The sequence below is a fragment of the Natator depressus genome, chromosome 1, assembly GCF_965152275.1.
Source record: "Natator depressus isolate rNatDep1 chromosome 1, rNatDep2.hap1, whole genome shotgun sequence".
NCBI classification, from domain to species: Eukaryota; Metazoa; Chordata; order Testudines; family Cheloniidae; genus Natator; species Natator depressus.
Genome location: NC_134234.1, coordinates 56953386 through 56979690, shown reverse-complemented (window position 1 = coordinate 56979690; position 26305 = coordinate 56953386). Strand labels below are relative to the sequence as shown.

At 44.9% G+C, this 26305-nt stretch overlaps 1 protein-coding gene across 1 annotated transcript; it reads right to left on the bottom strand.

The window, feature by feature from the left end:
* Nucleotides 1–4965: 4965 nt before the first annotated feature.
* On the bottom strand, nucleotides 4966–22886 carry EBPL (EBP like). The gene is made up of 4 exons (XM_074959582.1): nucleotides 22701–22886; nucleotides 14882–14951; nucleotides 10979–11117; nucleotides 4966–5435 (listed from the first exon to the last, which is right to left on the bottom strand). Exons 1-4 carry the CDS (start codon nucleotides 22884–22886, stop codon nucleotides 5195–5197), a joined length of 636 nt encoding a protein of 211 aa, XP_074815683.1. The 3' UTR covers nucleotides 4966–5194.
* Between the last annotated feature and the right edge of the window lie 3419 nt (nucleotides 22887–26305).

Here is a 26305-nt window from a genome sequence, read left to right as displayed (position 1 = left end):
CCCATTCCCAGCTTCTGGCAAACAGAGGCTGGGGAAACCATCCTTGCTCATCCTGGCTAATAGCCATTGATGGACCTATCCTCCATGAACTTATCTAGCTCTTTTTTGAACCCTGTTATAGTCTTGGCTTTCACAAAAAAGGATTGAGCCTTTATCTAAACAATATTGTAATTGTCATCAAAAGTGGTAAAATTGGTTGCCATTTTAAGTGCTAGATAATTTTATCAAATAGTCACTCACTTTACCAAAGTTTTAAAAGTATCATTATCATGAGACTTGTGGAGTTTGATATATAACTAGCCACCTGACTAGGTTATTTTGTCACCCTTACCCCAGACTTTTATTCTGAACTGTAGATTATCTTCTTGATAGATTAAAAACAAACAAAAATGTCTCTTAGAATCAAATCACACACCATTTCAGCAGTTATGAGCAATTATTTACTTTAGGAAACAAGATATTTGTCCTTTAGCAGAAATACAACAATTTATAGTACTTATTACCATGAACAGTTCTTATGGCTTATTCCTTATGGCTCTCAATCTTCAATTTGCTAAATAAAATGTGCAATTATATGACACAAAACCATTATTTGGAAGTGCTTTTATTCCATTAAATATATTGAAAATATTTATCCCTCTGTTTTTCACAGGATTAATATATTTAGTGCATAAGGATTATATTAAAAATAGTTCCAGGACTTTAAAGCTTTACAGTCAGTAAATCATCTTCCTCTAAGTAGATTTTAGTAAAAATTAACTGACATCTCAGAAAAGGTGACTGCAACTCTTGATTACTACCATTAACATCTTATAAAAATAATTAATATGAAGACCCCTGGGTATCTCCAATAAATCCATCCACTCAGTGTCCAGCACTATTGTTTTGTAGGACCAGTAAATTATCTTGTGCATTTCAAATACCTTCCACAGTGCCGTTCTTAATGATAGCCATCCTCAGCCATAAATAGCCAGGCTGTGTTACTGCCTTTGTTTATACCAGAATCTTTGGGGAATCTAAAATATTAGCATTAAGAGGTGCATGTGGAGCTCTAAAGTCTCACCTACCAAGCTATTCTTGTGGCCAGAGTGTTTGAATGTTAGGGCATATGCATAGTGCAGCGGTTCTCAAACCTTAGCAACCTGAGGACCTCCATTTTGATTTAAAAATTTTCAGGAACCTCTAAGCCCCCCTGCTCAGCCCCAGGCCCTGCCCCCACTCCACCCGTTCCCCCAAGGCCCCGCCCCTACCTGCCCCCTGCTCACTCCATTCCCCCTCTCCCCCGTCGCTCGCTCTCCCCCACCTTCACTCACTTTCAGCAGGCTAGGGCAAGGCGTATGGGTGCAGGAAGGGGTGTGGACTCCGGGAGGGAGTTTGGGTGCGGGAGGGGGTGCAGGCGGGAGTGAGGGGTGCGGGCTTACCTGGGGTGGCTCTTGAAAGCAACTGGCACATCCCTCTGGCAGTGGCCCCTGGGGGGGATCAGGGGGTCTCTACACACTGCCTTTGCCCACAGGCACCGCCCCCCCTCCAGCTCCCATTGGCTACAGTTCCTGGCCAATAGGAGCTGCAGAGTCAGTGCGCGGGGCGGGGGCAGTGCGCGGAGACTCTCTGTCCCGTTCCTCCCCCCCCCCCCCCCAAGGGTACGTGCCGGCCACTTCCAGGAGTGGCATGGAGCCAGGGCAGGTAGGGAGCCTGCCTTAGCCCCACTGCACTGCCGGACTTTTAGCGCCTAAAATCTCCCAGTTTGACTTCAGTAGCCTCTGGGAGAGGGAGGAGTTGATCAGCGGGGCCCTTGGACTCCCTGGAATACCCTCAGGGACCCCCAGGGGCATAGTGCACAGAGAAGTGAAGTGTCAGCTACACAGTATTTTGGAAGGACCACATCAGTCTCTCTCACTTCCTAGTTCCTTGACTCTCAGATTAATGCTCTCTAACCTGCCTCTCTATCGCTACCTGCTTTTTACTCATTCTCTCTTCTCCTCCAGTCTCGGCCTGTGTGCTTTCCCCTTCTCTTCTCAACTCCCCAAGGCATTGCAGTGTGTGGAGTTGCTCTTCCATGTGCAACACCATCTGTTTGGACTCTTCCTCCTTTGGAAACACGTCTCACTTTAAAAATCCCTTTCTTCTTTTTCCCTTTGAGACACCATAGAGGATTTTGTAATGCTGTTGATAAGGGACACTATGTAAATTTTCCAGGGTATACACGGATTTGATAGTTATTTTCCCCCCCTCTTAGGAATAGTTTGAGCTATTTTAGTTGCCTTTTTTTTTAAAAGCAAAACTTTAACAAACTATTTTCTTGAATACAACACAAATCAGATTATTTTTTAAACAAGCTATTTCCCACCACCTCCCAAACAGAGATTATGATAAGCTAAAACCAAACAAAACTAAACCCACTAAACTAAGAGACAATCTATCCTTCACTTTATTACTCAGTGACGTCCATACCTCACAGCAATAATCCATGAGTTTCGACGAAAGAGAATTATTTCTAACAGAGCATCATAGAGTATTTTTACTCTTCTCTGAGTGGGGCAGTAGTAGCAGTGGTGGATGTAATTTAGTAATACTAATGTATAATAATTTTACTGACCAGGTACCTATGGTATTAATGAGACAGTCACTGTATAGCTATATTGAGTTACAGGACTTTCCTATATCAATGTATCAATCTATCTTAAGAGCGGGCTGTTGGAAACCCCACTCCCAGAAAAGCCACAGAATGGGTCTAGATAAGCAGCCTCCCAAAGACACACTTAGGGGGCAATTACAAGCTACCAGCAGGGAAGATAAAAAGAAAAGGAGTACTTGTGGCACCTTAGAGACTAACCAATTTATTTGAGCATAAGCTTTCGTGAGCTACAGCTCACTTCATCGGATGCATACTGTGAAAAGTACAGAAGATCTTTTTACACACACAAACCATGAAAAAATGGGTGTTTACCACTACAAAAGGTTTCTCTCCCCCCACCCCACTCTCCTGCTGGTAATAGCTTATCTAAAGTGATCACTCTCCTTACAATGGGAAGATGCTACTTCCAGGCTCCAGCCCAAAGACACACAGCCTTTTTGCCAAAGCTGGAAACCGAGAAATCAAAAGACCCCTACATGGCTACAAAGACTCTCTGGAGAGAGGGAGGGGGAGTTGCCAGTGAGCTGTTTGTGTGGAGAACAGACTGACATGGACACAGAGACAGGTCCTGTGGCAATGTCTGAAGGAGCTGGGCCCTTCTGCAGCTTCCAGGAGCTGGTAAGCCTTAGGGGCAGGCAGGCATGCCTACAGACTGGCTATCATTTTAAGATGTTTTTCTCTGAAATGCTTTGATTCTAAATAACCAATACAGTGCTTTGAGAAAGCTGTTTGGTCAACGGGTATTACTGGTCATAGCTCCCGAGGGGCAGAACCACAGGCACTAAAGATAAGTCAGACCTGCTGAGGAAATCACAGCTAGTACCAGGGCCTAGCAGCTCAAGACCTGATCTGAGAGTGGGAGAATCACGAGTCTACCCCAAGAGAGGTGATGGCCAGCGGTTGGAGACCTGATGGGGGCCCGCTGCAGGGAGAGGTCAGAGATGCAGTTAGCCCGGTTACTGGGACAGTAGTACTTGACTAAAGGATTTAGCAACAAATGTTTTGTGGTGGCAGTGTCCTTACATGCACTTAAAATATTGCCTGGACTTCCAAAAATAATCCTTTTCTGGACACAAGTTACCCTGCTCAAGTGTACATATCAAACATACCGAGTAATAAAGAGCAATGTGGTCTAAAAGTAACTGACAAAACCCCACCATCTAATTTAAAAAGTATTGTAACTAAGAATGCCCAGTGGATTGATTTTTCTTTATCTGGGGCTAGTTCGTAACCCATTCTGCAGGCCTGCACGGGGAAGTACGGTGCCCCTTTACTCCACTGCATTGTCTGCCTGCATTGCATGACAGGGGAAGCAGCTTCAGCAGAGCCACTGCACCAGCAACTTCAGGTGGGCTCGCAAGCGTGGGGAGTGGACTGAGCTTTGGCTCTGCCTCCCTATAAGCCAGGCAGAATAGCTGCACTTGGGGTGATACACTGTCCTGCCTCAGCTTCCCGGCACATTGTGGAACACTGGAATAATACGCTTCCCTTTCCATGGGGCTCATGGCAAAGTCCTCTATTATTCTCCTGTAAAGAGTGAGCCATATTAACCAATGTATAGATATCACACACTTTATTTCCTTCCCTGATAAGGAAAAAGAAAAGAAGGTAAAACTCTTCCATATACCCTCTGTAAAGCATACAGATTTTTCTGAACAAAATCATTTGTTTGTTATAAGCTGTTAGTTGCATCAAAGAATGCTGCTGCTTACCTAGGCTCCATAGTTTGTGAATTAATCTGTGAACATGAAACTGATGAAATCAAATAGAGGAAACATTTTAGGAATATAGTAAAGGTAAAATTTCACCAGCACCTGAAATGTTTAATCCAAGGTAAAATCATATATGCAGTCTCAACACCCAGAAGCAAATACATCCCTGGAGCCAGTCAGGTCTGTTTAAATTGTGAAATGGACATTTTTAGAGGGATGTGGGGAGGAGGGAAGGAAAGGCAGAGGGCATTTATCATAACCCTCTCCTGAGGCACAGATAAAGCAGCAAGTTCTCATTCAGATTTAATACCTTAAGTAGACAGATTGCATTACTAATACTTTTCCATATAAGTAAAAATTTGTTGCTAAGAGTCTTGACATATGAGAAACAATCTGCTTCAGATATAAATGAAACTCTGAACTTTGATGATACTTGGAGATTGAAGGGTGAACAGGGCTGTGGAATCAGGTCTTAAAGCCAACTTGATTATTTCACTGCTTGCTTGCTTCAGGCAGTTAAAGGATTCCAGTGGGATAAAAACATTTTTCTTTTGAGGAGGGAATAAAAGAAAAAGATCTGCACGCCACTTTGTTATAAAATATTGTTTATTATTGTATGCAGTGTAATAATATGGCAAATGGTTTGAGTACTTTTATATACTTCATTATGTAAATTATTTTCCTCCTCTTAAGAAAGGATCAGCCTGAAATACAATGTCCTACAACAAAATTTACATGTGATCTACAAAGATGAACAGTTGATTGCATCTCTGCAAAAACAATAATGCTGCTTACACTCACAATTTAAAATCTCTCAATTAATGGGGTTAATGAAGTGGGCTTATCTTCATCTAATCTTCTTTCTAGTATTTGATTTTTCATGATGCATTTGCTTAAGTCCTAACCAAGACTGCCACAATAAAAGTCCAGGTATCACTACCCATATTCCATTAAAAAATATCAGGTAGACCCACAGATAAAGCCAGTTACTGGTGTTTAGGTTAGGACTTCCAATGAGCCAGTCTGGGCAGAATGTCATCCAACCACCATATAATTCACAAACACACAATGTAATCTGTATGAAATGCCTGTAAAGAGGAATAAGAACAAACAATTAGGCAACTGCAATAAAAATTAGTGTTGTCCAGAAAACCAATTGTTTCACACATAATTTTCAATGTTTTGAAATGTATTTTAGTTCTGATGCAGAATAAAAACGAGACCTTTGAAGTTTTTTTCCCCAAAACAATCATGAAACCCACCCCAGAATAGCCAATATTCTGGTGATTAGGGGACTCAGCTGGAACATGGGAGACACAAATTCAAGTCCTTGTTCCGAATTAGGTAGAGCAGGAACATGAACCTGGATCTCATCTCAGGTGAGTATCTTTTTCTGGAGTCTCTCCCCCCTGTTTTGACCAAAAATTCCATCCTAGACCTGAGAAACATTCTTTCTGAAATTTTTGTCAAACCCTATGTTTTTCCAAGAAATAGTTTGGTGTCAACAAAACAGCATTTTTCATTGAAAAAAAACCGTCAACAAACTTTTGGCCACTTTATGCTAGCACTTATATAATGCTTCACATTATAGAGATAGGGACCAAATATTTCAAAGAACCTCCAGTTACAGGTAACTAACCTCCATTTCTTCTTCGAGTGCTCGTTGCTATGCCCATGCCATGTGTGAGTGATTATTGCAATCCTTCTGTTTGCCAGACAGAGTCAGTCAAAGCACCAATATACTTTTTAACCTGTACAACTTAACCAGATAATTTTTTTGGTCTGCTGATCATTACAAGCAACCTTTACATTAAACTCACAGAGTTTACTAAGCCACCATCAGTGGATGAAATATGCTTAATCTACCAGTGCCGCTTAGGCCCCAGCTTCTAGCTATACTAAAGAACCACATTTAGATTCCATACAAAATAAAACTTTTTAACATGCCCTGGTAACAAGGTTCTCAACACTGTTGAATTTGTCGTGTAGACAGGACTGACTGTCTGGCAAACAGAAGTTTTGCAATAGTGCTATACCTAATTCAAGCTGCTTGTGTGTATATAAATATACATGAACCCATTATTTATTTTCTTATCCAAATAACTTTCAATCTGAGAAGACTAAGAAGAAAACGGAGGTTACTTACCTGTATCTGGAGGTTCTTCAAGATGTGTGATCCTTACCTGTATTCCACATGGGGGTAAGCATGCACTCCATGTGCCTGAGATGGGAAAATTGGCAAATAGCTTTCATTGGTCCGCACCTGCGCCCTGGTCTTCCTTGTGCTCAGTATCAAAGGTATAAGGGGAGGTGCAGACTGACCATTTCTCAAGTTCAGGAGTGGGCAAAGTTTTTGGCCCTAGGGCCACACTGGGTACAGAAATTGTATGGAGGGCCAGGTAGGGAAGGCTAGGGGAGGCTATGCCTCCCAAAACAGCGAGGCATGGCCTGGCCCCTGCCCCCATTCCAGCCCCCTGGAACTCCCACCCCCATCCAACCCCCTCTGCTCCCCACCCCTGACTGCCCCCTGGGACTCCTGCATCCTACCCAAACACCCCTGCTCTCTGCCCCCTGACCATCCCCCCGGGATGTCTGTCCCCTGTCCAATCCCCCCTGCTCCCCAGTGCCTGACCACCCCCAGGACCCCTGCCCCTATCCAATCTCCCCTGCTCCCCACCCCCAGACCACCCCCCCTCGGTCCCCCCAGGCCCCTATCCAACCTTCCCTGCTCTCCCCGCCCCACGCTACCTGTGGGGTGGGGGAAAGGGAGGCTCAGTCCTTTCCCTGTGCGTTTCCCCTGCTCATTTGGCTGCTCTCCCTGGCAGCCGGGCAGGGCTCGCTCCGTCTGGGCTTGGCTGCTGGGGACAGGGGCCAAGCATGCTGGAGGTGGAGGGGGGCCTTGGCTTGCTCTTCCCCTGTTTCCGGCAGCAGGGCCCAGGCCCCTTGATCACCCCCCCAGCAACTCCTCCTGCTCCTCGCCTCCTCCCACCCCGAACTCCCCCTGACTGCGCCACCCTGGAGCACCAGGTCTGGCTGCGCTATAGCCGTGCCACCCAGCTGGAGCTGCAGCCACGCTGTCCAGGTGCAGGGGGAACTGTGACTGTGAGGGAGGGAGGTGGGGAGCAGAAGGGGAGGGGCCACGGGTAGCCTCCTCCCCGCTCACCACGCTGCTGGGAAGTTGGGCTGGCTCCTCTGCAAGCCTGTCCTGACCCCGCTCCCTGGCAGGAGCTCGGGGGCCAGAGGGAAGGGTCCTGTGGGCCGGATGTGGCCCACGGGCTGTAGTTTGTCCCCCTCTGCTCTAGTTCCTTCTTTACCACAAACCCAGATGTGATGCGAAGCAGATGGGATGGAGGGCAGGTAGTGGAATACAAACAGATCAGGACCAAACACCTGTAACTGAAGGTTCAAAATAAGTAACCTCCATTTCTTCTTCTTCAAGTGCTGGTCCCTATGCTTATTCCACATGTGGCTGACTATGACTGGTAAGCAGTATTTAAACAGGAGGGAGGTGCAGGAATGTGGGCAGTACAGAGCTCTGTAATATCACTGTCCCAGTGTTTGCATCTGTGGAAGAGGCTTGGATTAAAGTGTAATCCTTTGTGAAGGTGTGGATGGAACACCCGGTAGGCACCCTACAAATGTCCAGTATAGGTACTTCTCAAAGGGATGCCATTGAGGTTGCCTGTGGTCTAATGGAAAGGGTCCTCATCCCATCTGGGGGAGGAAGCTGGACTAACTGATAGCGAAGATGATGGAGCCAGAGATCCACTTAGACAGCTTTTGAGCAGATAATGTTTGTTCCCATCATCACTCTGCTACAGGGATGAATAAGTCCAGGTGTTCTTCTAATTGGTTCTGTTCTTTGTAGGTAAAACCTAAAGCTCGTCTGACATGGAGGGGTAAAAAAAAAAGCCTCCTCTCCTCATTGGAAGCATCGGGTTTTGGAAAGAATACCGGTAAGTGAATTGATCGATTGATGTGAAAGTCGGAGACTACACCTCTGGGGTGAATTCTGGGCGAATGCAAAAGGAAACCTTTTCCTTATGGAATATGGTGTGTAGGGGGTTGGCCACGAGCGCTGCCAGTTCATTCACCTTCCTGTCTGACGTGACAGCGACAGGGAAGGCGACCTTCATAGACAGATGGGACATCGAGCACATAGCCAAGGGTTCAAAGGGTGTTCTGTAATTAGTAAGAGAACGAGATTGAGGTCCCATTGTGGCGTTGCACTACTGGCGGGAAGGTCCTAGAGAGACCCTTCAGGAATCTGGTTCTTATCAGGTGAGTAAAACTAAACTAGTCCTTTACCAGAGGGTGGAAGGCACTGATAGCTGCTAGGTGGACCTGAAGCAAGCTGATAGAAAGGCTTGATGTCTTGAGAGTGATAAGGTAGTCTGGAAGAGCAGGAACACCTGCTGTGTCTGGAAAGAACTGGTTCTGTTGCATCCAGGTAGAGAAATGCCTCCACGCAGCTAGATATATCTTCTGGTGGTGTCTTTTCTGGCATGGTTGAGAAGAGCTTGAATGACCTCTGAACATGAACATTTTAGATTTGACGCCCATCCAAATACCAGGCTATGAGGTCCGTAGAGTCTGGATTGGAATGTCTGATCCCACTGTTCTCCCGAGTTAGCAGAAGTGGGAAGGATTGAATGCTGATGGGAGAGTGGGTTGACACTCTGAGGAAGTTCAGAACCAAACCAAATTTGTCTGGGCCAGTTGGGTGCAATAAAAAAGAGTTATGTTTTCTCATGGCAAATTTTCCCCAGAACCTGAGGAGCAGTGGAATGGGAGGAAAGGCATACCTCAGATGTTCTGTTCATGATAGAATTCCTGAGCTAGTACTGCTCTGGAGAGGTATAGGTTGTTCTTCTGGGAAGTGAACAGGTCCCAGGATGGCATTCCTCACTGAGTGAAGGTTTCATTTAGGACTGAATTGTGAATCTCCCACTCGTGGTCTGTGGAGCAGTGTCTGCTGAGATTGTCTGCCAGAGAATTTTGTGCACTGGGGAAGTACATCACTGTGCCCCTTAGTCTAATGAGAAGCCGGAAACAATGAGTCCTTAGACTTTACAGACCTGGCCTCTGCTCCAGAGATAGTGCTCAGAGGGATGCTGCTTGCAGATTGAGGCCGATGTACAGGAGGGTCCTCCCAGCCTGGATCTCACTGGGGTCTCCTGGCTTTCTCCATGAGCTGCATCCTCAGCTGAAGCTCTCCTCCCTTTTGGGTTTGGGTAGGGAAGGAGCAGCAGAAGCTGAACTTGGCAGAGATGCGAGCCTCCCCAAGCAATAAGGACAGTGTGGATAGTTATTGCTGGCAGAGAAGGAACGTGGGCCAGAGATACGGTTCTTAAACCCCAGAACTCTGGGCACAGACCTTCTCCTGGGGGTAGGGAGGGGAGTGGGAAGGGTCCCTGAGATGGGGAAAAACTACTCTATAGTAACTAAAAAGCTACTAGAAAAGCACTAAAAACAGTAAAATTCTAAGAACTATTTACAATATGTTTACATGTAAGATGATGAAGCTGCTTCGGACCCAGAGGATTCCAACTCAGGCCATGTGGTGGTGGGAAGGAACTGTGGAGGCCGTCAGGCCACACCTCACCTTACCTCATACCCTGGGTACTGAGCATGAGGAATGCCAGGGTACAGGAGTGGACCAACGGACACTACTTGCCAATTCTCCAGTCTCAGGAGCATGAAGTGCACGTGTACCCACATGTGGAATACACATAGGGACCAGCACCAGTTTCTGTGCTTGAAGACTCCAACGAGGGAAACGAAGAAAAACAAGACTGCACATACGCCAAACCAAAGTATAGTGAAACTAACTGACCTAGGTACCCATGCAGGAGGGGACAGTATTTGGAAAACCCAAAGGCCTGGGTTTCCCTTCAAAAAGCAGATAGTCTCCTCTTAGAACAGGGATCACTGACTTTCAGGCTACTATTAGCAGGTAGCTCCAAGGAACAGCTATGAATGGAGACACCGATAATATCAAGTAAGAACATAACTACCCCCCTTCATCTTTGTAGCTTAAGTTTTGGCACCTTCCTCTAGCTGTGTACAGGTGGGACTAAAAGTAATCTCTTTTAAGACAGTACATTGTTTAAATGACACTATAATTAGGATCTCTTGATTGATCCGGGAGCTACAATTGCTGCCTGCATGTTCCTAGGGGTGAAAGATCCTCTGCTCTCAGGGAGGTATCAGGTGGAGATAGCTGTCCTGCAACCATCTCAAATCAGCAAAAGGGACTCATCTAGGGGCTGCAGGCTCTACCCTCGCAGGTGCTAAAGCATTGGAGTGGAGGCTCAGGTTATATAAAGTGACCTTAAAGTTAGTAGAACATGGTTGCCTACTGTTACAATTGTCCTTGAAATACTCGCTAGAAACAGATTAAGCAACTTCTTGCACAGCACACAAAGCTGCATAGTCAAATGTCATCTCTCATAATATTCTCCTGTGTCCCAGACTTCTGCAGCTTGAAGGCAGCCCAATAGCCCAAGTGTTACTTCAGATCCTAGTTTTCTACAATACACAATTTTTCCCAGCCAACATACTGATGCAAAAACCTATTCTATTCATGTACTTTGCACCAAGTAATTGTCAGATTTCTAACAGGACTTACCTGTAGTACTTATCTTTGATAACAGCATAAATGAGGATCAGAGCTAGAAGGCCATCCAAAACAACAGTTAGTATTTCCAGAGACACAATGGTTGGATCAGAATAAAGCCACCTTGCATCTGCTCTTCCATATTCTTTCCCTAAAAAATTTAACATAACAGTTAATTCTGTTACCGGTATAATCAATTCAAGAAGATAACTCCTTAGTCTGGGAGAACAGAGAATACTGCTCCCCTGCACTGATGGAAGATTATGCGTAACATTTTCAAAAGCACCTAAGCACCCAATGGACTTAGGTGACTAAAAATTTTACTTTATGAAATGATGTTTGAGGTGAGCATCCAAGTGTTTCAGAAATAAGATTACCACTGTTTGTTTGCTAAAGTGATGGATTATATAGATTTTCTATTTCTTTCAAAGGAAATTTTTCCCTGAATGTAGGTGTCCATGTTCATCAGGTAACTTCTATAGAGGAAAAAAACCCCACCGAAATCTAGAAAAAGACTTTACCTGTGCTGTCTTTATTCCTAAAGTACACATGAGGAAAATGAAAAAGCTTGTTAACCACTGGGGATAATGGTGGTTAGACAATCCTGAAGATTTGTTTCTAGAACTCAGCTATGTCCCCCAACACCTTAAAATTAGTTTTATATTTTACAACGCTCCAGCCAAATTCTGATCTCAGTTACTCCTGCAGCCCTACTAGCTATATTAAATGAGGGAAGAACTGGACTCCTTTTCTAGTTTACAACCATAAGGAATCAACATTTAAATAAGGCAGTAACTGCAAATGGACTGCACACATTTGTCTACAGAGCCAGAGCCAGTTACCATAATTGACAGAGAAATAATTTCCCCTAGAGTTGAAGGGGCAGATTCTCTTATACTATGGTGATGAAGGCCACAGATATACCTAGGTGGATAGATGCAGAAGTTTCTAATTAAAAAACTGTCCTAATGGAAAAGATATTCAATAAATAGGATTCAATATTTAATGATATAACACACGGGCATCATGGAGGGAACAGAACAATCTTTAAAGAAACAAAAGTCAAGTAAGTCAAGCTGTCCTTGAGTGACAGTCTGTATTGAGTTAGAATGACAGAACAGTTCACTAATGCTGTTTGATATACAAGTTTGTGTTAGTTTCTGCAGCGCAAAGACAATTATTCAGTTTTATCAGTTCATGCTATAGTATGTTTATTAACAATGTGGACTGGTGTCTGCAAAAATAGCATTGCAAAGACACAACCATATTTGGGATTGTTTTGAAGTATAGTACTTATGCCCCAAGCATAATGGGTTTTGAAAAGAAAATTGGCATAGTCCTGTCTGTCTCACCCTGAACTCCCATTCTAAGCCATGCATTTTGGGTGCACAAAGATGACAGGATCAGGCCGCTTATCAAAACAAAAGATTAAAAACAGAAGTTGTAATTTTGTTCTGACAGGTTTCAGAGTAACAGCCGTGTTAGTCTGTATTCGCAAAAAGAAAAGGAGTACTTGTGGCACCTTAGAGACTAACCAATTTATTTGAGCATAAGCTTTCGTGAGTTACAGCTCACTTCATCAGATGCATACTGTGGAAAGTGTAGAAGATCTTTTATACACACAAAGCATGAAAAAATACCTCCCCCACCCCACTCTCCTGCTGGCAATAGCTTATCTAAAGTGATCACTCTCCTTACAATGTGTATGATAATCAAGGTGGGCCATTTCCAGCACAAATCCAGGTTTTCTCACCCCCCCCCCCCGCCCCAAACCCACTCTCCTGCTGGTAATAGCTTATCAAAAGTGACCACTCTCCTTACAATGTGTATGATACACTACAGTGCTAATAAACGATGGTCACATAAACACCACCCTATACCGGAAACCTACTGACTGCTATTCCTACCTACATGCCTCCAGCTTTCACCCTGACCACACCACACGATCCATCGTCTACAGCCAAGCTCTGCGATACAACCGCATTTGCTCCAACCCCTCAGACAGAGACAAACACCTACAAGATCTCTATCAAGCATTCTTACAACTACAATACCCACCTGCGGAAGTGAAGAAACAGATTGATAGAGTCAGAAGAGTTCCCAGAAGTCACCTACTACAGGACAGGCCTAACAAAGAAAATAACAGAACGCCACTAGCCGTCACCTTCAGCCCCCAACTAAAACCTCTCCAACGCATTATCAAGGATCTACAACCTATCCTGAAGGATGACCCAACACTCTCACAAATCCTGGGAGACAGGCCAGTCCTTGCCTACAGACAGCCCCCCAACCTGAAGCAAATACTCACCAGCAACCATATACCACACAACAGAACCACTAACCCAGGAACCTATCCTTGCAACAAAGCCCGTTGCCAACTGTGCCCACATATCTATTCAGGGGACACCATCACAGGGCCTAATAACATCAGCCACACTATCAGAGGCTCGTTCACCTGCACATCCACCAATGTGATATATGCCATCATGTGCCAGCAATGCCCCTCTGCCACGTACATTGGTCAAACTGGACAGTCCCTACGTAAAAGAATAAATGGACACAAATCAGACGTCAAGAATTATAACGTTCATAAACCAGTCGGAGAACACTTCTATCTCTCTGGTCACACGATTACAGACATGAAAGTTGCAATTCTTCAACAAAAAAAACTTCAAATCCAGACTCCAGCGAGAAACTGTTGAATTGGAATTCATTTGCAAATTGGATACAATTAACTTAGGCTTGAATAGAGACTGGGAGTGGCTAAGTCATTATGCAAGGTAACCTATTTCTCCTTGTTTTTTCCTACCCCCTCCCCCCCCCAGACGTTCTTGTTAAACCCTGGATTTGTGCTGGAAATGGCCCACCTTGATTATCAAACACATTGTAAGGAGAGTGGTCACTTTAGATAAGCTATTACCAGCAAGAGAGTGGGTTTGTGGGGGCGGGGGGGTGAGAAAACCTGGATTTGTGCTGGAAATGGCCCAACTTGATTATCATACACATTGTAAGGAGAGTGATCACTTTAGATAAGCTATTGCCAGCAGGAGAGTGGGGTGGGGGGAGGTATTTTTTCATGCTTTGTGTGTATAAAAGATCTTCTACACTTTCCACAGTATGCATCCGATGAAGCGAGCTGTAGCTCACGAAAGCTTATGCTCAAATAAATTGGTTAGTCTCTAAGGTGCCACAAGTACTCCTTTTCATTTTGTTCTGTAGCCCTATTATGATATAAGGGTCACAGATGCTGCATTTTAACTAACAAGACTTCTTTACAGTAAGAACAAATATCAAGAAAATTAGATGCATTAAGTTCCCAAAATGTCAGCTTTAGACTTCATCACAGAGGGAGGGGATATGAAATCAGAATGATTTTGCTCTCTTCATTAAATTAACAAGCAATGAATCAGCCTAAACATTAGTCTCTTCAAGATGCTGCTCCAGCAGTGTGTTTTTAGCCGCTCATATGTCATCACAAGCAGCATAAACTTACTGCAGAGGAAACTCAGAGGCTATTGTATAATTACATTAGACCTTAGTAATGTTGGTTTTTCCTCCTTACTTTCTCAAAGGCAGAGTGGTTGCTGAGTTTTGTTTTTGGAACAGATGATTTGGACTAAAGGGGACATTCCCCCAGACCGCCATCGGGGCATAAAGTAAACCAAATGTTGGATATAAACTACCAGGAGATTCTGGTTCCTCAAAGCTTTTCCTACACATAAAAATAAACAATTGTTCTTCTTTGAGTGACTGTCCATATGAAATCCACTCTTACTGTGTATATGAAATTGGATTCTTTGGCTACCAATATCTGTTGGGGCCACATATGCACCCTACGGTTCCTTGTGCCACCACACCCAATGCCCCTACACCTGACAAGTACTCCTGCCATCATTAAATGAAAATGATACTTACACAGAGAGGCAAATATGTTGTCTGACTCTGCCACTGTTCCTATTAAAGACAGGTACACAAAGGGGCCCTCCTAAGGGGGGAAAACAAGGCAGAAATATGTTCTAATTTCACTGAAGCAAGACAATGTTCATATTAGCACTCAGAATATGGTGTAGGACATTCTAGGAATGTCATAGATTAGATAAGGAAACTATTAATAAATATAGAAATCCGGTGTGTAAACACCTCAGCAGTGCCACATACTGGACATGCCTTTCAATGCATTTTATACAATAATCAACCAGCATGCATTCAAGTAATCCTGTAGTGCCTGAGACCCCTCTGTTTAAAGAAATATGACCATTTCGAGCTTTAAAGCATCAACTGTAGTATTTTAGGTCTACTCTCCACACTTCTTTTCCATTTCCCTCATATGCATAAGCCCCCTAGGCAAACACATTGTGGGTGTCCAACAAATTTGACATCAGAACCAAGACATTTAAACTTGCAAATTTCAACTGGCTACAAAACCCACTTTCCCAAGATCCAGAGTCAACTATAATATAATCGTGCACTTATATCACACCTTCAGTCAGAAAACATAAAAGTATTCCAGTATTCAGCTGGTGAGTGAAGGAAGAGAGCTCTGACAGGAGTGCAGTGGCACCAAAAGGAGGAGAGATGGTTAACTGTTAGCCAGGAATGTTTCATAGTAAGCCAGGAAAAGCTTGTAAGAAGAACAGTGATAGGGAAGTGAAAGGGAGTTGGAGAAAGGAAAGTTACAGAGCATAAGAATGTAAGAGAATCAAAGACTGTGACAGCAAAGAAAGACAAGCAGCCTCTGAAATCTCCCTGAAAATATAAAGTTGTTTTCAATTTTATCCTTGCACTAACAGCATGAAGGGTACGAACTACTGCCTGACCTCACTCTAGTTACAATTTAAAAAAAGGTTACCCCATGAATAAATTCTAAGAATAATCAATTCTGGTGAGAGCTAAGTCCAGTGGTTAGGAGTAGAACCAATGTATTTATATAAAAAGCTCTGGAGTTGCGGGGGATCATACCGATAACTACAAGAAGAGGGAACGCCATGTCAGCCCCTCTGGAGAGAACACCAATAAGAGACAAGAGGGAACAGTTCTGTCAAATGTGGCACTGGGCAAAGTTCCAGGTTGGCAGCCCTGCGGGATGAAGGTGTTTATTTCTGCTCAGAGCAGTACAGTCCAGGCACCAGAAGAGCAGGCTTCATTGCAGAGCTGTACCAGCATGCTGCAACCCTGTTCTGGAAGGATCACCTCCAGATAGCATAGGATAGTTCATTTATCTTCAATTATCTGATGTGGTGTTCATTTTTGTGATATCTGTCCACTAGGAACTGCAGTGAGACCACCAGTTCATTCTACATTCGGAAGGCACTGAACAACCTTCATGTGAGAACACCTTTAGGGAATTACAACCTGGGCTGGATTAAAGAAAGTTTTCTAGAGGTGAAAGCGTTCCTCATTAGGACTGTTTGAAACAAACAAACAAAAAAACAAACACACATGGTTGCATCCTGGCAGATTTGGAAAAACGTACTGGATTTGTAACTCAGCCATGACAACGATGCACAATTTTCCATTCTGGGCCCTGGCCCCACCCTGACCTCCCAACCACTTTGCTCAGTATTCTTCCATCCTCTTGCAAGGAATGAGGAGCAGGGGGTTGGACTAGATGACCTCCTGAGGTCCCTTCCAACCCTGATATTCTATGACACACAGTAGGGAGAGGCACAACTGCATCAGCAACTGTTCTTCATCCACCTGCTGCAAAGACAGAAAGGCAGGAAGAGAAAGTCACAGGGGCTGGCAAAAGAACAGGACATCACCATATCTAAGGCAAAGCAGCACTCTCGGACTCTCCATGCCCAATCTTCTGTCCATCCATATTGAACATAATAAGCAGGAAAGCAGCAAAGAGAAACCAGTGTACCCAACAGCAAAGACAAAAACCACAACATGTACAATATGGCTGAATTACTATTGAAAAAGCACAAAACTCTCATTATTCCACTCTCAGCTTTAACACAGGAGGGTTTGAGGTTTTTTTTTTTTTTTTGCATAATTTGATTTTATTTCAAATCTATCATTAAGTATGTTTTTGATGGACTCTCAGATGAGGTGCTCAGGTACTACAGTGATGGAGGCCATATAAATTCCTAGATTAGATTGTTTAGTTTAGTCTTTATGATAAGAAATCCTGTCAGTAAAGTTCATAGACCTGGTCTTTAATTTCTGATGACATGGTAAAGCGCCCCTCGACCTGAGGTTCCTATTTTCAGGGACCCCTGTTTTTTAAATACAATTCTGTGCAGCAGCTGCATCTTCATTAGCAAAACTGAACAAGAACACAGAATAAACTGTATTTTAAAAAAGGAATCCAGAAAAACAGAGGGATAGGGTTGTAAGCGTTTTAAAGCAGATATTGGGCCAATTGCAAAAACTGATCAAGCAAACTGTTCTACTTAAAATGAAGCATTATTAGTCCCTTGTGCATATATTAGTAACCTATATCCCTGCCCCCCTAATATTTTTAAAACCCACTTGGCTAAATATTTTTTCTAATGATATGTTAGTGACATATTAGTATTGCTAAGTCACATAAGTCACACAAAACTCAAGCAGTAATAAAATTATGAGAACGGAAAAGGACAATAGTAGAATGGTTGGCTCACTGCTGGTACATCCCCTTGTTGATGGTTGCTCCAGTCCTGTGGTGATCTGCCTCTTCTCACAACTTGGGCCTCTGGCCAGTTCGCATTTTAGTTCTATCCCTTCTGGGGTTATAGAGAATCCTACAATAATCCTTACAAAAGGTCTTCAGCCCCATTGTCCTCACACCCTCCTCTCAGGGTTCGCAGTTGAGCTCATCCCCATCTCAGGGGCTGTCACCTCACCAGTCGCTGGTAGGGAAACCCTGGTCACCCCGCTACAGTGGGTTCCAGCCACTGTCTGTTCCGTCGAGCGACTCCCTTCTGCTGCCTCCCTGGACTTCTTCCTACCGTAGCCTGTCAGCAGGTCTCTTCCACAGCCTCTCTAAGTTCACCCTTTTTTCAGAGCCAGGACTCGCAAGGATCTCCCATAGAATCCCCTAATAAATCCCACTCCAAAAGTACAAACAAACCAACTTCTGCCCTCCTCAGGCTTGGCCTTTCATGTCTCAAATTTCCCTTGCTCTGTTCCTCCATCAAACACCTGCCAGGTCTCTCTCACCTGCCACACCTTACACTTTTATCAGGGCTGCACACCACTGCAGCCTGCTCTACCTCCCATATTGCTCTGTGTCTCTCCTACCAGACTTCTCTACTTAGGGAAGGAGCCCAGGGCCAACTTTCTCCCTCGGCTTCATCCTTTACCCTCCTAACCTCTCCACTCTCTAGTTCCAGAGAGTTTCTCCCTACAGCCCACTTCTGCTCCAGGCTCCCTTTCTTTATAGTCATCACCCAACTCCTTCTTCAGCTGGGCTTTAATTAATCCTCTAGGTGCAACAAGGTGGGTTAACTGGCCTTTGAGGCCCACATTAATCCCTTCAGAGGCAGGATGGTGTATATATCCCAACACAACAATGTCAACCCATTGCCCACTTTGTCATCAGACCTCATTAAAACAAATCTAGCCGTTTCACTTGTGGTATATTTTATTTATATGCTGCAACTGGCACTCTTGGTGAAACAAAATCAATGAAAAAATACCTGATCTCAATATTAAACTTCTAGTAACACTGAAAAATGACCTGCATTTTAAACGCATAACCCTAGTGAACAGACTGATTTTCTGCTGGGAGAGATGAGGGAAGGAATTCAGGGCCTGTGCTACGATACAAGAAGACACAAGCTGCCATGACGTCATCGTTGGACATGACAGACAGACAGACATACCGTACAAGAAGACAGGTGGCTTCTCATAGCAGCAGTTTGCTTAAGCATCGGATCAGCCAGGATCCAGGCCATATATATCAAATAGTTTACTTACCATTCCTGCCAATGCATCTCACACAGTACTGTCTCCATTCGGACAAAATGGGCAAGGATGTTGACTGTGTGCCATCCAAAAATTTAATTTGCTGCAGCTGTTAAGGACTACCACTATGTGACAGGACTGAACTGAGAAGCAGCGATCACTATGAAGACCCAATCGATCATATTTATCTTTAGGTTTTTATTTGAATGTTGATAAGCTCAACCCCTATTGGCAGCTGATGAAACAGTCCAAGAAGGTGGAGAGGCTCTGAGGGGGCACAAGAAAGAGGAATGAGGGGAAGGGAATGAGATGATTCAAGGGATTACGAATGAAATAGGGAACCTTTCATCTGTAAGCCCTTGGTTTGACTCTAACCCGGTCAGCAAGGAAGTTATTACAAATCAGTTTGCTGTTTGGAGGTCTACAGGGAATGAGCAAGGAACCTTAATCTGTTACCTACCCCAAAAACCATCAAAAATTACACCTGCAGCAGAGGTGCCAAGCACTGAATGAGCATGAAAACTTTTGCACACATAAAAGCACTCCTTTTAGGGAATAGGGTTCGCAGGGAAGGAATGCTTTTAGACACGCCCCACGCTGCAGTGTGTGAACAGCATTACAGCAGTAACCTGGGCAGCTTTTTGCCGTCTGTGTCTTGCTAGGAGGTTCTGACCTGTCCTTTTGGATGCAGACTTTGTAACGGTTATCTAGGCTTTTGCTACCTCCAGACTAGACTATTGCATTGTGCTTTGTGTGGAGCTACACTTGGAAACCATTTGGAGACTGAAACAGGTTCAAAACGCAGCAGCTCACGTACTGAATGGGATATCAGACTGGGAGCATGACACCAGTGTTCCAGGATCTGTGTTGGCTGCCAATTGGCCTCTTTGTGAAGTTTAAGATGTTGGTTATGACTCACAAAGCTCTAAGTGGTGGGACTGGCCTATCCAAGGGATCGCCTCTCTCCCTGTGCTGTGCCATCACAGCTGCTGTCAGGAGAGGTACTCAAGCTGAGATCTCCTTTGTTATAACAGTTGGGGAGGCTGGCAGGGTATTCTCTGTGAGGGCTCCAGGACTCTGGAACTTGCTCCTCACCTTGGTCCCAACAAGCCCAAATTTGATGACTTTTTGGTCATATAGCAAGAGACATCTGTTTGGGGTTTTTGAGAGGGCTGAAGATATGCTTCCTAAACAATGAAGGGATAGAAAAGAGTTTCTGTCGGTGACATAATGCGATCCTGGGATGCATAAACAGGGAAATCTCAGGTAGGGGTAGAGAGGTTATTTTACCTCTGTATTTAGCACGGGTGTGATCACTGCCGGAATAGCGTGTCCAGTTCTGGTGCCCACAATTCAAGAAGGAAGCTGATAAATTGGAGAGCGTTCAGAGAAGAGCCACAAGAAGGATTACAAAACAAGCCTTATAGCAATAGACTCAAAGAACTCAATCTGTTTAGGTTAACAAAGAGATGGTTAAAGTGTGACTTGATTACAGTCCGTAAGTATCTTCATGGGGAACAAATATATAATAATAGGCTCTTCAATCTATTAGGGAAAGGTATAACATGATCCAATGGCTGGAAGTTTAAGATAGACAAATTTGAACTAGAAATAAGGCATACATTTGTAATAGTGAGAGTAATTAACCATGGGAACCATTTACCAAAGGTCATGGTGGATTCTCCATCACTGACCATTTTTAAATGTATGTTCTTCTGAAAGATATGCTCTAGGGTTTATTTTGGGAAAATTTTATGGCCTGTGTTATACAGGAGGTCAGACTAGATGATCACCATGGTCCCTTCTGGCCTTGGAATTTCTGAATCTATATTCACAACAACAACTGCCTCCCCAAGCAGAAATTTCTATAACCCCAAAAAAGGAGCGAGAGAGAGAGAGAGATTCTATGAAGGCCACTAGGGACTATGTTATTGCCAATCTAATTAATGTGGAAAGCACTTAGATACCTAGAAAACATAGCCTAGATCAGGCTAGGTGGAACTCAGAGAAGACTGCCAGCTTCCACTTACTACCTCTTCCACGCAGTAGTTCAGCCCTGAGCAAAAGGAAGGAAGGGATGGGAGCCAACATCATCAGGTTGTGGGGAAGAAAGGAGAGGGGCAGAGCAGTGCCCAATCTCATGGCCCGCAGTACAGGTTGTAGGGGATCACTGAAAGACGCAGTGCCGGCTTACATAAACAAACATTCTTCTGATGTTTATGTCCCATGTGCTTGCTCATAATTTGAACCTAGTTGACAGTGATGGATAACGTTCCTCAGAAATTGCTCAATCATTACAATCTGTGCATTTCCTCACCATGTCACTAGCAAATCTGAAAGGAGCGTGTTGTCATGAGATCAAAGCCACTTTCTGGAACTAGTAGGATGGCAGGTGGAGTTCTGTGAAAGCAACTAACTGTCAGCTGAAAAGTTTTCAGGATGCTTTGTTAAAGATGTGTAAAATATTGATATCAACCAAGTCTGAACTCTGTATAAAATCTGTCCACAGTATCAAATGGAGGGTTGCCCTGCACATTCACAGCTTGATTTTCAAAGGTGATGAGCAACTTCAGCTCCCACTGAAGTCAGCGAGACTTTTGAAAATCAGGACATAACTATGTGCTATGGGCAAGATGCATTTGTTGAAGTGACCCATCACCCGTAAGATATTGCCCAGTGCTTGGATTCATGGGTCTGTCTCAGGACTTAGTGATGCAAGTAATGATGTGCTGAAGAAGCGCAAAGAAATTGATTGCATGTTTTGTGGTTGATGTCCCAGACGTGATAAAAGAGCTGAATATAACATTTTGATTTCCTGAGACAAGTGAAAAGTGAAAGGCTGTTTGATTACAAAGGACATACATGGTCCAAATCTCAAACACACAGTGATTTTTCCAGTGCTTGGCTGGATACAAGAACTAGTTTCACTTAAATGTTTTCAGCTACCCTCTAAATTTCAGCAAGAGTTAAGATTTCTCTGTAACATCAAGTGAAGCAGTAATCTTTCTGTGGATGAACTGGGAGAAAAACTGAGTTTTCATTAAGTTCTTCTAATCAATTAAACAAATCCTTCTGACTTTGACTTGAAACTGACAGAGCAGCTACAAAGCCCTAAGAAGATGACACAACCTACAAGTTCGACCACCACTCGGTGGTCTTAATTTTCTTGTGAAAAAAAGATTGCAGCAGGTTTTCCCCCCACACACCTGTCCGGTGCAGCTTGCCGAGTGGGCACATTGACTTGGCTTCTGAAGTATTTAAAAATGTAAAACTGATCAAATCCTACCAGAAGCCTCAGTGACTCAAGAGGCTGAGGACTTGTAAGACCAGCAGCAAACCATGATGCCTCCAAACTCTTGCCTAGGGTAGTCAGATTTATAGGGCCATGGCCACTAATAAAGTAGGAACCGGCCCTCTGACAGCTGGAGTTACTGCCTGGGTCTGCGGGGCCGCTGAAACATTGAACGGCCAGTACTGAGCCCTAAGAGTGCGAGGCAGCGTCTGCGCCAGGAGAGTAGTTTGCCCATGACGCGGAGACATGGGGGTGTATTTACCACGCGGGGGGCAGCTGGGTTTTGTTTCTGGGGGAGGGGGGAGAGTGCTTCTGGCAACTGCCTCAGGCTGGGTCTGGTTCATACCCGCCTGTGTTGGGCTGAGCTGAGCTAGGGAAGCCGCGTCCCCCCCATTCCTCACCGCGGCGCCCCCTTTTCTGACCAGCCCCATGCCCCAGAACAGCCCCCCTTCCTCTCCCGCAGCGCCGGCTCCCGCCACCCGACTGTGGGCCCGGCCATTCCCCGAGCCTTGCCCAGCGCGGGCTGCCCCCGGCCCGGGCCGCACTCACCAGCGTGCAATGCACCAGCACGTCGTAGCAGAGCCAGCCCAGCACCCAGCGATCCGCCGGGGGGCAGCGCCCGCCCAGCCTCCGGCCCAGCGCCCAGGCCAGGCCCAGCTGCAGCGCGCACACCGCCAATGAGCCCGCCGCCGTCGCGCTGAGCAGCGGGGGAGCTGCGGCCCCGCGCCCGGCCATGCCGCGCTCACCACGGCAGCGGCTGCCACCCCCGCCTCCACCCCACGCGGCCGGCGGCCCAGCCCACAGAGCGGCCACCGCCAGGGACAGGGGGCGGGGCCGGGCCACCCTGCGGCAGCCCCGAGCACGCGGGAGGGGGGGGGCAATGCCAGCCTGTAGGAGGCCCGGGCACAGAGAGGCGGGGAGGCACTGCCAGCCACTGTTCCTTCTCAGCTGTGCCCGTGCACACAGATCCTAACCCCCCCGCACACGACGAAACACTGCATGCACAAAAATTTGCACAGAAAATTTTTTTGCGCACACGGCCTGTCAAAAATTGGCGGGAACATTGCTGCCAGCCTGCAGGAGCCCTGGGCACAGAGAGGCTCTGCCAGCCTGCGGCAGCCCCTGGCACAGAGAGACAGGCATGGCCAGCCTGCAGCAGCCCGAGGCACAGAGAAGCAGGGGGAAATCACTGTGACCTTGTGTCAGCCTTGGGCAGAGAGAGACAGATGGTGGGGCGGGTGTTAGGGTTATGGGCACCCACCAGCTGCCTTGGGCAGGAAGGTGGTTCTGGGGTGTCACTACCTGTCTGCAGGAAGGCTCATACAGTTTTGGTTTGGTAATGTCAAACTCAACCATAAATTAAAAAGAAGTCACAGGGGCCCTAGAATGCAGTTTTCTATTTGGGAGTTGAAAAAGGACAATGTGTGGTGATAGAGACTGTCAGGCTGTCACTGTGGCCATCCCTAACTGAGGCTGCTATGCTGTGGCAGAGCAAACAGGGCCCTGACAATCAGAGGCTAAAAGGACTCTTCTCCCACTGTCTGGAATACAAGCTTTAGACGGAGCTTGTCTCTGCCCAGAAATTGCACTACACAGGCCATAGAATTTTCTCCAGTCATTCCTGCCTTGAGCCCAGTACCTTGTGATTGAGCTAGTATGTTTCTTTTAGGATAGCCACTCTAACTAAACACAGGAATTTCCACACTCGATCACACCCAAAGTCTATTTCGTCCAGTATCCTGTCTCCAGTAGTACCAGATGTTTTCAAGTGAACAAAACTCACTTCACCTCAGGGCAAGTTTCATTTTATAGGTACCTTCTGTGTCATAATCCTACTAGCTCTTCATCTGTACCTAATTAATTGTTCAGACGTTTGCCATCAACTTATGCTTCTATTTTCCATTAACCAAATAGAAAGAATGTGATTGCATGTTAACTAGGTATTCCAGTTCAGCTTGTGGTAGACCAACAGAGTAATATAAATGCTTTAGGCTTAGGGCCCAATATTTATTTTAGTGCAGGAAAATATTCTAATTTTTATATTTGATACATTGCCATTTAATTGTTAGTTATTTTTTTCACTTGGTTATTGATGCTCCTGAGTTCATCTGCAACATCCTTACCTTGTCCACTTTTAAGTCCTCGTTAAAGACCCACTCCTGCCATACTGCTTAAAGTGAATCTAGTTGTATATAATTTGCCTGGTTTTGTTCCCCCTTCCCCAACCTCCCTCTCTGTGTGTCTGTCCTTAGATTGTGAGCTCCTCAGAGCAGGGTCCATGAGAGTTTAGAAAGCTCCTTTCACATAGCCAGCATTAAGTAAATAAGGTGATTTGAGAGACTTTCCCCTAGTGTCACTGAAGGCAGAGGCCTTGCCTATCAGGGTACCAGAGCCCTTTCAAGCCATTTTAGTAGGAGACAAATTTAGAGCAGAGGGTGGTCCTAAAGGAGTTACACTGCCATCAAAAGCAGTTTTCCAAATGCAAGAATACAGTATAGAAGTTTTATGAGGTGTCATTAATCCTGGAATTAAAATCCCATTAGTTAATTTCTCACACCATGCCTTCATCAAGATAGAGGACCTGGCAATGCAATTAAATTAGAAGGAACCATATTTGTCTACTAACTTGGATGTGGAAATGCAAGGCACAAAGGGCCAAACAGTAGTGTACTGTGGTGTTGGCCTTATCTGCTCAAGTCTTGTAAATCCTAGTGTAAAGGAATGGCCCAGTGGGAAAATATGTACAAGTTGACCATGGTTCCAGACTTTAGTCCCCTATGTACTACCATAGCTATTGCAAAAAGCTGAAGCATCTGGCATTCAACATAGATACCAACTAGGCCTGAAGAGGGATGGCTCCAGCTGGATGTCAGGGCCAGGATCAGCAAGTAAAGGGGAACTCCCTTGGGAGAACTGTGTAGCAGCCCAGACTACATGCAGGGTGATTTGCTGTACCCTATTCTATATCAATTCATATACCACTTTCATTACTATTGCGCATATTACAGTAGTGTAACTAGGACCACAATTAACATCTGTCACACAAGAGTCATTCTCATCCTTTCTGCAGGGGGAGGGCTGTAAGTGCATCATAGTGTGGTTTTGCTTTGGTAGTTTTTTTTTAAATATACACACAGTTATGTGGGGGTTAGAGAAGGCAGGCTAAAGAAATATACCTTGTACTTGGAGTGGGAGTTGGTGAAATTTGTGACAATTCTTAGTTCCTGTGGGAGTTCATTCCAGTGTCTCAAACCAACCCGTGAGAAAAAAGTGTCTGACCTACATGAGCTTTACCCATATGGTAAAAGTTCCCTTGTGCCTGAGAAGCAGACTTGACAACCATGATTCTTCATCCCAGAGCTAAGCAATCTTGTAGGCACTTGGCTCCGCATCACGCAGCAGCTTAAAGATAAGAAACAAGACCTTGAACTTGACCTGCTATTTCATGGGAAGCCAAGGTAGAGAGTGACAGAAAGGTTTGATGGGCTTGTGATAAACCTGGGTTGGTGATGAAAGATGTAGTAGGTTTTTTTGTTTCAGAGTAGCAGCCGTGTTAGTCTGTATCTGCAAAAAGAAAAGGAGGACTTGTGGCACCTTAGAGACTAACAAATTTATTTGAGCATAAGCTTTCGTGAGCGACAGCTCACTTCATTGTTTTTTTGTGCCACTTGGGAGTTTTCTAAGGCTGATGACTTCATGACCAGGTATGTTGCACTGCTGTAGTCCAACTGGGAGGCGACAAGAGCCTGAATAACTGGGGCTGTTAACTGTCCATGATTGGATGGAGTCTCTTAGCCTGCCAGAGATGAGAAGCACTAAACTCTTAGTGAGAGGCTAGTATCAGCAAGGAATCCAGGAAGCCCTGAACTATGGACTGAATTTCCCAATTTGGGGGTATGCATCTTTAACCAAAGGAGGCTGCGCCATGGCTCCAAATTCTTCCCAGGTAAAAACGAAATTATTCCTCCTACGGATTAGGATTCAGCTCACATCCATATTTCTTCAGCTAAACCACCAATTGGGGTATTGGCCAGACTAAAACTGCTTTGCAGATCAGGAAATCCCTGAACAATAATCTCAATACCTGAGTTCCAGCTTGTTGCAATGTATCTCATACCTTCATCCCAGCAGACCGGTTGTGTGGTCACCATGTG

Excerpts from the sequence above, each read along its gene's own strand:
- EBPL (XM_074959582.1), bottom strand. The coding sequence starts at position 22,886 with ATGGCCGGGCGCGGGGCCGCAGCTCCCCCGCTGCTCAGCGCGACGGCG. Across the intron at positions 11,118-14,881 it reads CAACATATTTGCCTCTCTGT|GGAAAGAATATGGAAGAGCA; the intron begins GTAAGTATCATT and ends TAAATTTTTTAG. Across the intron at positions 5,436-10,978 it reads ATCAAAGATAAGTACTACAG|GCATTTCATACAGATTACAT; the intron begins GTAAGTCCTGTT and ends TCCTCTTTACAG.